This window comes from Elephantulus edwardii, unplaced genomic scaffold (genome assembly GCF_000299155.1).
Source record: "Elephantulus edwardii isolate Elephantulus edwardi_28Jun2011 unplaced genomic scaffold, EleEdw1.0 scaffold00304, whole genome shotgun sequence".
In the NCBI taxonomy this organism is placed as follows: Eukaryota; Metazoa; Chordata; class Mammalia; order Macroscelidea; family Macroscelididae; genus Elephantulus; species Elephantulus edwardii.
The window spans coordinates 1,887,707-1,899,738 of NW_006400054.1; the positions used below are offsets into that span (position 1 = coordinate 1,887,707).

The 12,032-nt window shown below is 45.4% G+C and overlaps 1 protein-coding gene across 1 annotated transcript in view; it reads left to right on the forward strand.

Moving 5' to 3' along the window:
- Nucleotides 1-354: 354 nt before the first annotated feature.
- Nucleotides 355-12,032, forward strand: part of OAS2 (2'-5'-oligoadenylate synthetase 2, 69/71kDa) — a 22,275-nt gene continuing 10,597 nt past the window's right edge. Inside the window, 5 exon segments of the mRNA XM_006901013.1 lie at nt 355-636; nt 3,488-3,767; nt 8,350-8,531; nt 9,548-9,780; nt 11,227-11,377. Coding sequence (XP_006901075.1) covers nt 355-636; nt 3,488-3,767; nt 8,350-8,531; nt 9,548-9,780; nt 11,227-11,377 — 1,128 coding nt within the window.

The window sequence follows — 12,032 nt, forward strand, 5'->3', positions numbered from 1 at the left end:
GTGGGATGTTCAGTGCTGTTCTCCAACACCACAGCTCAAAGGTGTCACTCTATGCCTAGTATTTAATCCTTGTAGTAACCCTACAAGGATTACTACTTTCCCAGTGAGGAAACAGAGACACAATGGGGTGCAGGTCCAGTGGACATCAAATGCTCACATTCTGGCCCTGGAGGAAGTGTGCCAAGCAGCAGGGCAGCTAACCACACCCGGGCAAGGCCCAGCCTCTGCCCAGGGCTACCGGTTCAGTTTCAGTTTCCTGGCTGGATCTCCAGGCCCCTCCCCCTCTTCCTCTCTCCTCCTTGCCCTCTTCTCAACCCGGCTCCTCACTCCAGAACCAGCCACCAGCAGAGAACCATGGGAGCCTGGTGGTCATCGGAGTTGCCCGTGACCTGTGAGGAGACTGAGGATTGGGATGACTATGTCTGGAGCACCAGCCACCAGCAGGGAACCAGGGGACGCTGGTGGTCATCGGGGTTACCTGTGACCTGTGAGGAGACTGAGGATTGGGATGACTATGTCCGGAGGACCCTGCGGCCCCTGAAAGGCTGGCGGGAACCGTTCGCCCAGGCTGTGGACGCCATCAGTTCCACCCTGCTGTATTCTGATGACCACCCTTTGGTAGAGAGAGTGGCCACGGTGAGTCCAAGCAGGTGACAGGGCAGAAGGGAGGGGGACAAGGGAATCCACGCCAGGTCCTAGCCAGGCCACCTCCTTATCTCCCCCAACTCAGGTGAGAGGATCAGGACACACTATAAGGATTGGAAGCCCTCTCGGCTGCGTAACCCCGGGCAGGCTTCTTTACCTCTCTGTGCCTCGGTTTTCAACTCTGTAAAATGGGGAGAGGAATAAGACCTACCTTAGACTATCATGAGGCTTCGGCGTATAAAGTTCTTGGCACAGAGCCCGGTACATAGTTAGAATGCAATCAAGGGGTCCATTAGCTGGGATGGTTGTTGTTGTTGCTATTTGCCTTTTGGGTTACCTATGTAGAATAGCTCTGAACCCTGTCCTGAGCCAGTCTCACTGTCTCTGACACCCTCGTTGCCCCATTTACTGTGTTAATCCATCTCTTTGAGGGTCTTCTCTTATTCTCCACCTTTTTAAAAAAAATTATATTTTGTGTGTGTACCATCAAATCAGGTCTGACTGGTACAGGAGGAGATTGCCCCTCCTTCTCCAGCAGAGTATCTGGTGGATTTGAACCTTGTGCCTCTGGGATTGCAGTGCAGCTTCTTGTCACGTATTCTTCACCTTTTGACTAACAAGTTTGGTACCTGAAGTTTTTTAAGGTTCATCACTTATTTCTCTCCTAGTAGGCAGGTGATCTATGAAATGCCTTTTAGCAATAACCATAATAGCGGTACAATGAAACGAAGAGAAAAGAAATCATTTTTTTAAAAAAATTGTTCTGGCCTTTCTTCACCTGTGTGGGTTGGGTCCCAGTGGGGGTGACTAGCTGACCTCCCGGAGGCTCTGTCCACCTTTTCTTCATTTGGCAGGAGTCAGGTCTGCCTTTTGGTCTCTGGAATGAAGCCAGCTCAGGTTTCTGGAACAGAACTCAGTACAAAAGAGGGAGCTGACTTAGAGAAAGTAAACTTGTGAGAGACCAAAAAAGAGCTTTGAGAGGTGTTGGGCCCGATGTACACAAGGGGAAGACTGAGGGAAGTGGCCTGGGTGGAGTCTCTTCTACACATGGACTTAGTTTAAGCCGACTTCTGGTCTGACTTTGATTCTGGGGAGCCCAAAGCAACACCTGGGTTTACCAGAGGTAAACCCTCTGAAAGGGTGTTGTTGATTTTGAAATCTTCATTTCCATTGGCAGCATCAGGATGATGGTAAAGAGACTGAGATTGTACACAGCTTTAGTTTGCTTGGCTCCATAGTCAACAGTCTTGGTACCAGCAGCCAGGAAATTAAAAGGCACATTGCCATGGGAAAGTCTGCTGTTAGGGACCTCTCCAAAGTACTGAAGAGCAATGGTATCTCTCTGGAGACTAAGGTGCGTCTGATACAGGCCATGGTCTTCGCAATCACTTGTTATGCATCAGAGAGCTGGACAATGACCAAGGAGGATAGAAGGAGAATTGATGCCTTTGAGCTGTGGTGCTGGAGAAGAGTATTGAGAATACCATGGACTGCTAGGAAAACAAACAGATTTGTCCTGGAAAGGGTTAAACCGGGTGGCTCCTTGGAGGCAAGGATTCTGAGGCTCCGTCTAACATACTTCGGACATGTTGTGAGGAGAGACCGGTCCTTAGAGAGGGACATCATGCTTGGGAGGGTGGAGGGACAGCGCAGGAGAGGAAGGCCCTTTATGAGGTGGATTCACTGACTGGGGTAGTTGGGATGGGAGTGTCAGAGACAGTGCGACTGGCACAGGACAGAGCAGAGTTTAGGGCTGTTGTACATAGGGTCGCTATGAGTCACAAGCGACTCGACGGCACATAACAACAACAACAACAAACAACATTTCCCTTGTCACTGAATGCTCTTGGACTCTCAAACGTGTTCTGCAGCAGAAAGATGGGCAGTCTCCTCCCAGGTGATCAACTGCCTCTGAAAACCCACTGGAGGGTCAGCTATGGTTCGGTCCAGACTAGATGGTACGCAACACCACCCCCACAATGGCGGAAGGCGAGAAGATGCTGTCCTGGTTACAGAACTGGATTCTGAGTTGATCCTGTTGCTTCTCAGTTGACCTTGATCTGAGTGCCTGTCACTCCTTGTGGCCATCAGCCCATCTCCTTGACAGCCTCACTCTTCTTCACTGACTCTCCACTTTACCGAGTGTGGCGGCCTTTGCCAGGGACTTGTTCTGCCCTAAAACATGCTCAGAACGCATGAGCAGTATTCTCACTTCTCAAGGAGCATCCTTGCTGTATGTCTTCCAAAACAAAGAGTCTTCTGGCGCTCCGTGAATATTCACTATCCTCCTACAATGCTGTAACCCTAGTAAGCCTCTCATTGCCAGATAAAGCTTATAATATGTAAGTGTGGTCCGTGAATGCTGTGTGGCTCTTGTGAGAAATTGTAAAACCCAGCAGAGACGTGGAGAGAGCTGTGAGAGGGACAGCTGATGTCAGAAGCAGCAAAGAGCTGAGCAATCAGAGGTATTTCTCACCTCTCCCTCAACAGGAAACGGCCTTGGGCAGGTGATGCGGACTCATCCCACCTTTCTTGCTGGGGAGGCTGATGTTGTTGTGCTGTGTTGTTTATTGCTGTGGCTGTTTAAGATTCCACGCTGTGACTGTATGTGACTGTACCACATCTGACTGTTCTATTGTTGAAGGGCATTTGAGTTGACGGTGGCTTTTGGCCACAGTGAAGAAAACTGTTGCTGTGCTCAGGACTTTGGGGAATCAATTAAACACCTGCTGTATAATTGCAAGATTTTTTTTTTCACTTTTGCTCCATGTTGAGCAATACCACTGCCTGCTGGATGCCCAGTGGGCTCAGAGCTTCATAGCTGTTTCTCTGTCGCCTGCAGGGTGGCTCCTATGGCCGGGACACGGTCCTCAGAGGCACATCTGATGGCATCCTTGTCATCTTCCTCTATAACTCCAATATCTTCCTGCATCAGAGGAGAAACACAGATGCACATGAAACTCTCTACCAAATCTGGAAGCGTCTGGATGAGGCTAAACCATTTTTAAGGAGACTGGCAGCCAAACTGGAGATGGTGTGGGTCGATGACCAGCTCATCATCCTTCTGTCCACAGAAAAGCAAAGCGTCAGCTTTAAAGTGCAGCCCATCTTCAATGTCCTGGGTGAGTGACCTGGGAGTGGGGAATGTGCAAGGCGGGTTGGGTGGCCAAAGGCTAAGAAGGAGATCCCAGACAGAAACACGAGCCTCCTGGCTAAGGATGGCACACCCAGATTGGCACAACTGATGCCTTCCAAAATGACAGGTCCCACTCTGGGTCCCCACGCTACCCCATCTCCTGGTTAACTTTGAGGAAATGTCCTAAATGTTAAACTCTCGAGCAAGGCTTCTCAAACGGTCATGGAGACACAAATCAGCTGGAAACTTGGTGGAAATGCAGCTTCTGATTCAGGAGACCTGGGGCAGGAGTCCAGAATTTTGCATTTCTAATCTGCCTTGACATTTAGATTCTAACCCTGAGTGAGAGTAGCAACGGGCTCAAGCATGTCCGAGGACTGCCGCGGGCTGCTCCAGTTGGGAGGGCCTTATAAGCCTGAGGTCTAGGGTCTCGAAGAGGGAACACGAAGGTGGGTAGAAGTTCGGCGAAGGGATGATGAAAGAACACAAGACAAACAGTCAAGTGATCTTGATGATTTTAATTCTGAGTCATTCTAATTCCCCTTCTTTCTTCCCTTGCTTTTCTTTTTCCTTTTTCTTTCCTTTTCCTCCTTATTACATTTAGCATGATATGTTTATATTCCATTTTTACAATTGGAGGCTTAATCAACAGCCAGAAAAACAACAAAAGTAAGAATAAAGTTTACATTATTATCTTGCACACAGCTATTTTTTATGGTCATGGTTCCTTGGAGAGCATGAAAGGCTATTCTTAATGGTCATGGTTCCTTGGTAATTGGAGAGCCTGGTAGACAATGGCTTTTTCCTTAAACATTTTCTTTTTAAACCTGTTTTTAAACCTGTTCTTTAACTTGTTTGGTAGCAAAGTTACAAAGTAAAAAAGTTACATTTTAAATTTAAGCTTGATACATTTTACATTTTTAGTTAAATTTACAATATTATTTCTTTCCATTCAAAAGACAACACTTTTACACTTTGCATTATTCCAGGGGTGATCACTATCTCAATAAGGGAGTTTTGGTTTATAAAAAAGATGTTTTGGGTCATAATATCGCCTAAATTCATCATTCCAATCTCATGTTTCATGATTTATTTTACCATTTATACCTTTCATAACATCTTCTCTCTGGTCACTTTCAAACCTTTTGAAAAACATATCCCAAAAACCATCAGGGTGTTTTGCATGAAATTCAACATATTTTCCAGTATATGGAAGAGGTTTATCTGTAGGCTCTGGAATTCTGTAAGGGCCTCTCCCAATAGGTGGCTGCCACAAACAACCATTACCTAACAGATAAACAATTCTTCCACCCGGTGTTCTCATGGTGGGGAGCAAGGGTTTGGGTTTTTCCTTTGAAGGAGTTCTTATAAGCCCTAGAAATCTAGGAGTCTCTGGAGTGGTCATCTCTAGGATTTCCACCATTAATTCTTTTTGTTATAATGCATCCATGAATTCCCTTAAAATCATATTATTCTTGAGAAGTTTTAATAATGCTAAAAGAACCGGAGGTAATGTTTGCGTATCAAAGTCGTCACCTCCATTTAGTTCTTTCTGGGAACATCTAACAAACTTTTAGTAGGAACACTTTGTGTAAAGAACACAGCCTTGTTTCCCTGTCCCACATAGAAAACACAAAGAGACAACAGAAGAGAAATTACAGAAAGGCCAAGAACAATCATGGAGAAAGCACACGTTCCGAGAGGCTGACTTCCTTGAAGTTTTTGCCTCAATCGGGTGATTTTGTCACGCAGACTCCCTTGGAGTTGGTGTGGCAGAGGACAGTTCAGGACAAGGCTGGTTGAGATTTGTTGTTCTCAACGTCACTATGAGTCACATAGTGACTCATGTCATAGTCAACAGCAACTATAACCACTTCTGGGATAAACTATGACATTGACAAAGAATATTAAATATAGCATGGACTGTCAGAAATACCCAAACCTTAACCATTTGTATAGTTGCAACTTCATCTCAAGCACAGATATACCTATCAAAAATTTAAATAATATCATACAAACACTGTGAGGAAATAAACCAATGGCCATGGGCTTCAAGGTCAATCAGCATAATCTGCAAAGTAGTGTCATGTTCTAGACTCTATATTGCTATCTGTTGACTGGGTATTTAAAAAGCTTACAAGCTGCCATCTGTAGGACCACCATTACCTACAACCAGGAGAGGATAAAATAGATGAATGGTACTGTCTAAGAATCAAGTCCCTATGCACATCAAAAAACTTCTTCAATAGGGTAAAAAGGAAAGCCACAGAATGGGAAAAAATATTTGGTAAAGACTCGTCTGGTAAGGGACTTATATCTAGAATTTATAGAATACTTGAGCACCACAAAAAAATAAAGGTAAACAACCCAATTGCAAAATGGCCACAGGATATGAACAGACACTTCACCAAAGAAGATATTCAGATGGCGAACAAGCACATGAAGAGATGTTCAAAATCCCTAGCTCTAAGAGAGATGCAAATCAAAACAACTATGAGATATCATCTCACCCCAAAAACAACAGCAAAATTCAACAGAGCCACAAACAACAAATGCTGGCGAGGATGTGGAGAAACTGTAACCCTTATTGACTGCTGGTGGGAGTGTGCAATAGTGCAACCACTATGGAAGGCAATATGGTGCTTTCTCAAAAAGTTGAAAATATAAACACCATCTGATTCAGCAATTTCACTACTGGGAATTTACCCTAAAGAAACTAGAACTGCCACCCAAGCAAATATATGCACACCCATGTTTATTGCTGTGTTGTTTACAATAGCAAAGGGAAGTAAACAATCCAAGTGCCCATCAACAAACGAATGGATAGAGAAGCTCTGGTATCTTCACATAATGGAATACTATGCAGCCCTGAAAAACAGGGAACTCATGAAATATTGTACAAAATGGGTGACCCTGGAGGACATTATGCTGACTGAAATATCTCAGTCACAAAAGGACAAATATTGCATAGTGCCACTGTTGTAAAACAGGACTGGCATCAGGGTTTGGGGGAAACTAAGAAAAGAGGGGATAAATAATGTATACTACATTGAAACAGATGAGGGAAAGACCTGCTTAAAAGGAATATAGGATTAAGTATTATCTGTGTGATAACAGTCCAGTATAAGAACTGCATAGTAAAGTGGACTAGGGTGGAGGTAGGGATTTATACAACAATGGAAGATTTTTCCCCCCCAGGAGAAAAGCAAACTGGGGAAGGCAGGGAGGAAAATGTGTAAAAATGAATGAATGGAAATCCAAGTTCTCTATAAACTTTCATTAAAATCTCAATTTAAAAAAAAACACAACAAAGTACAACCATTACTCTTTGTCTGAAGCAAAGAAGAGTAGGGGAGGGGCAGGAACCAAAGACACATGGAAAAAAATGAGCCCTTAGCACCAACCGAGCTGTTGTGGTTGTTACTTACTGTCCCGCTGATGTAGTGACCATGTACACAACCGGTCTGAACCCTGTCCTACCCATTTCCATCCTCCTTGTCTCTCCGATTCTCTGCCCCAGGGTTACAATCACTCTGTCAGTCCATCTTGTTGAGGATTCGCCACCTTCCCAAACATGACATCCTTCTCCAAGGAATGGCCCAAAGTCTGAGATGAAGCTTTCCCATCCTTGTCTCTAAGGACTAAGCTGGTTTTCCTTCCTCCAAAACATTTGTTTATTCTTTCTGCAGTCTGTGGGATATTCAGTATTTTACTCCTACATTACAGCTCAAAGGCATTGATTCTTCTGTTATTTTGTTGTTATTTTTGTTGTTATTGTTGTTATGGGCCATCGAGTTGCTTGCAACTCTTAGCAACCCTTTGCATAATAGCTCTGAACCCTGCTCTGCCCCAAGCCAATCTCACTTCTCTGACACACCTACCCTCATTACCCCAGTTACTGTGTCAGTCCAGCTCACCCTGAGTCCTCCTGTTCTACACTGTCCCTCGACCCTTCCAAGCATGATATCTCTCTCCAAAGACTGGCCCCTCCTGGAGACATAACCAAAGGATGTGAGACGGAGTCTCAAAATCCTTGCCTCCAAGGAGCAGTTTGGTTTCACCCTCTCCAGGACAGACCTGTTAGTTCTCTTGGCAGTCCACAGGATGAATTCAATAACCCAAACCAAACTTCACTCCATCCAGTCAGTTCCAACTCATACTGTATCATTAGCATTACTCCGGATAAGAAGCCTGCTTGAAATTAGAATAAAATAAAAACTTTAAAAAAAAATCCTGCTTGAACATCATTTTTCTTTTTAAGAAACCAGCTTTCTTCCCTTGTTAAATACCCCCTTTTTCATTAATAATTGTGCTTCTGGGCCTTCTCTTCAGTCCTTGATTGTCTTAAAACCAATACCATACTGTTTTCATTATAGTCGTTTTAGAATGTGTTTTATTAGCAGATGAGGCAAACCACTCCTCCTCATTGCATGTCGTGTGAATGTGCTTCTTCTAAGAGATTATGTTACTGGCTTGTGCTGTCAAACTATGACTGGCCTTCACAGAGGAAGAATACGTCCCCTCAGAGGTCATGTGTTTACCAAATGCCCATTTCTTTTTCTCATTAGGCTTTATTGAGAAGCCCAGCTCCCAGATCTATTGAAAATTCAGGAGCTTTATGGATGCAACAGAAGCCTCCCCTGGTGAATTATCGGCCAGTTTTGTGAGGCTCCAGAAAGAGTTTTTTGATAACCGCCCCAGGAAACTAAAGGATTTGATCCTCCTGGTAAAGCAGTGGTATGCACAGGTAATTTCCAATGGGCATCTTTTGTTATTATTCATTTCCTTTTTATTGAGGTCGCTTATTGCAGTCAATAAAGCATTGTTATTATAAGTAATTCAAAACACACATTTTAAATTCCTTGTAAGCAGCACCCAAGAAACCTGGCTGGCACAGTGCGTAACATGCAGGGCTGCTAACCCAACGGTCATCAGTTCCAATCCACTAGCTGCTCCAATCCACTAGGCAGCTTCCTTCTGTCCAAAATTATGGCCTCAGCCACCCAAGAGGGGGACACTGTGGTTCAGAATCAACTCAACCACCGTGATCTTGTGAAGCAGCTCTCAGTCCAAAACACAGAACAGTTCCTGCACCCGAGAGACTGGCTGCCCCAAAATAAACCACTATTATAACATTGGTCACCAGAGTGTAAGCTGAACGTAAATGGAATCGTGTTGCATGGACTTTGTGAGAGGCCCCTTCTGCTCACGTTTATGCCTAAGACAGTGACAATTTTATTGTGTGTGACAGTGTTTCTTGATCGCCTTTAATATACCACACATTTCTTCATTCTGCTGCTGACAGATATTTGGGCTGTTTCTAACGTTATGAATTAGGCTCCTTTAGTCTCCTATGTTGTTGGAGGGGGCGAAACAGCACTGTTGTTACAAATAGTCAAGAAAGTGGGTTATGGTTTTTATTCAGCACACGGCGTGAAGAGAAAGAAAGCAGAGACAAGGTGGAGAGGAGGCTAAGCCTTGTGTGAACGCTGTTCTTCCTGAGACCCTTGGCTGGTCCGCCTTGGCAGCGTATAATACATGTACATAATGACACTCACGATCACACACAGGTTTGTCAGATGATGGGTTCTACGTGCGTACTCGTAGAGGCGGTGAAGGGTCCATTCATCTGGTAGGACCAGCAGGCGGCTAAGTTATGTAGACAGTGGCTCCGGAGAGACTTTTGGCCTCCTGATGTCCACCCCTTGACACGAGGGTCTTTGGGTCTCCAAATTAGCAACCATGTCCCTTCTTGTCCGATATCACCAGGAGGTGAAATATTGGTTCTCCCAGCTGCCTGTGTACGCGCTGGAGCTGCTGACGGTCTATGCCTGGGAGCAGGGGTGCGGGCAGGATGACTTTGACCTAGCCGAAGGCTTCAGGACTGTTCTCGACCTGATCGGACAGCACGAGCAGCTGTGTGTCTACTGGACCGTCAACTACAACTTTGAGGACGAGACCGTCCGGAACATGCTGCTGTGCCGGCTGCGGGCACCGCGGTACAGAGCACCCCCACCCCATGCCCCCCCTTTATCAGTGGACGGGGCTGTGTGAGGACACAGCCTTGTCCTGTGCAGCCTGTCATGTGTCAAATACTGCAGCGGTGGGTGGGTGGGAAGCCACGCAAGGACTTCCCGGCAGCAGGCACTCCTGCTACTTCCCTCCTTGTCACGTTCCGTCCTGTGGCCACGTTGCATCTCCAAAACAAACTCGACTGTACGACATGGGTTAGATCTACAAGTGGTGCCTAATGACATAGTTAGTCACAACAGGACAGTTACGATCTAAGACCCCTACAAAAAGCTAAGATGCACACACAGATACAACCAATCTGGGAGGCCTGGGAATGGGAATGGAGGGATGGGAAGAGAGGAAGGTAAAACTAACAAACTGTTAAGTTGGATGATGGGTAAGACAAGTCCCTCAATGAGGTGGGCTGATTCAGTGACTGGGGTAATGCGGGCGGGTGTGTCAGAGACAGTGCACAGAATAGAGCACAGGATAGAGCAGGGTTTAGTGCTGTTATACATAGGGTCACTATGAGTTGCAGGTGACTTGACAATACATAACAACAGCAAGAAGTGTTGTTATTATATGCCATTAGACCCACAGCTGACCCTCAGCGGTCTTTCAATGGCTCTAAATTGCCCACAAGGAGCTTGCCCATCTTTCTCCCAAGTAGAAGCTGGTAGGTTCAAACCACACACCTTCAGGTTGGCAACACAACTCCTTACTACTAGGCCACCGCTCTAATGAATTCATTTCATTAATGAATTGTGATTAATGCTAGGAAACAAAATACCTATGAAGGATTGAATGAAAACCAATAGGATTTGCCAACTTTCAGTCAAAAGAATGTAAAAAGCTGCAGGAATCCCTGGGTGAAATAAAACAGTTACATTAAGCATTGGGCTACTAACCTAGAGGTGGTTGGTTCAAGTCCACCTAGAGTTCCCTCGGAAGCAAAGCCTGGAGATCTGCTTCTGAAAGGTCACAGCTGTGTGCAAACCTTCTGTGTGCAAGCCCTCTCTGTGCAAGCCCTCTGTGTGCAAGCCCTCTCTGTGCAAGCCCTCTGTGTGCAAGCCCTCTCTGTGCAAGCCCTCTGTGTGCAAGCCCTCTGGAGTGCAGTTCTAGTCCACATACACACTCCCCAAAAAATGCGTAGAAATGCTTCTCATTCTAGATGGTAAGGGTCTAGAGGGCAGAGAGAGACCATTTCATTAGTTCATTAGTGCACAGTCTTTGTAAAACAGGAAGCCCAGAGAATCCTAGAGAAACGGGATGTCTTAGACAAAGCCCTCCCCAGTTACTTCAGGAATTAGAATCCAAGGTAATAGATTTCTATCCAGGACTCTTTCCCTCAAAAGGAATTCTGGTCCTAAGGCAGTTCAACCATTTGTGTGTTTTTTTTTATTTTTAATTTTTTTTTCTAATGGAATTCATAGGCCAGTAATCTTGGATCCCACTGACCCGACGTATGATGTGACTCAAGATACAAAGCCCCACTGGCAACGGCTAAACCGAACAGCTCAAATATGGCGGAAGAATTTTCTCTGCCTGGCTGACAATTCCCCGGGACCATCTTGGAATGTTCTGGTAAGAGAGTTTGTGTCAAGCTACAGGCAGAATCTTTCTGACACCCGGAATCCTGACTTACCCATGAGCTGAGCCCGACTGAAATGACACTGTTGTTGGTAGGTGTTGTCCAGTCCCCTCTGACTCAAAGTGACCCCACTGACTGAAATCTTGCCCGATTTTTACCATTCTCACAACCACAGCTGTGCTTGAAGCCCACTGCAAACCCTGTGTCCATCCATGTCCCTGAGGGCCTTCCTCCCTTTCACTGACCTGTCTTTTTCCAAGCATGACGTCCTTCTTCAGAGACTAGCCCCACCTGATCATATATCCTAAGTATGTGAGGTAACCGCTCCCCTTTGTTGCTTCGAAGAAACATTCTGCTCACAGTTCATCCCAGACAGATGCATTTCATTCTCACCAGCCTTTTCAGTATATTTTTGCCACTGCAGTTCAAAGACGGGCAACTAGAGGGGTGTTTTGAAGACTCTCAGATATCGTTGTAAATGCCCAAGGATGTTCTTAATCTATGTCTAGCAAATGGGTTGAGTTGGGTAATAAGAGGAAGAGGTGGAGACCCCAAAAGCCTGGGAACCTCTGTGTGTATGTGGGGGTGTGTGTAAGAGAAAGAGAGAGAGAGTGAGTGTGTGTGTGTGTGTGTGTGTGTGTGTGTGTG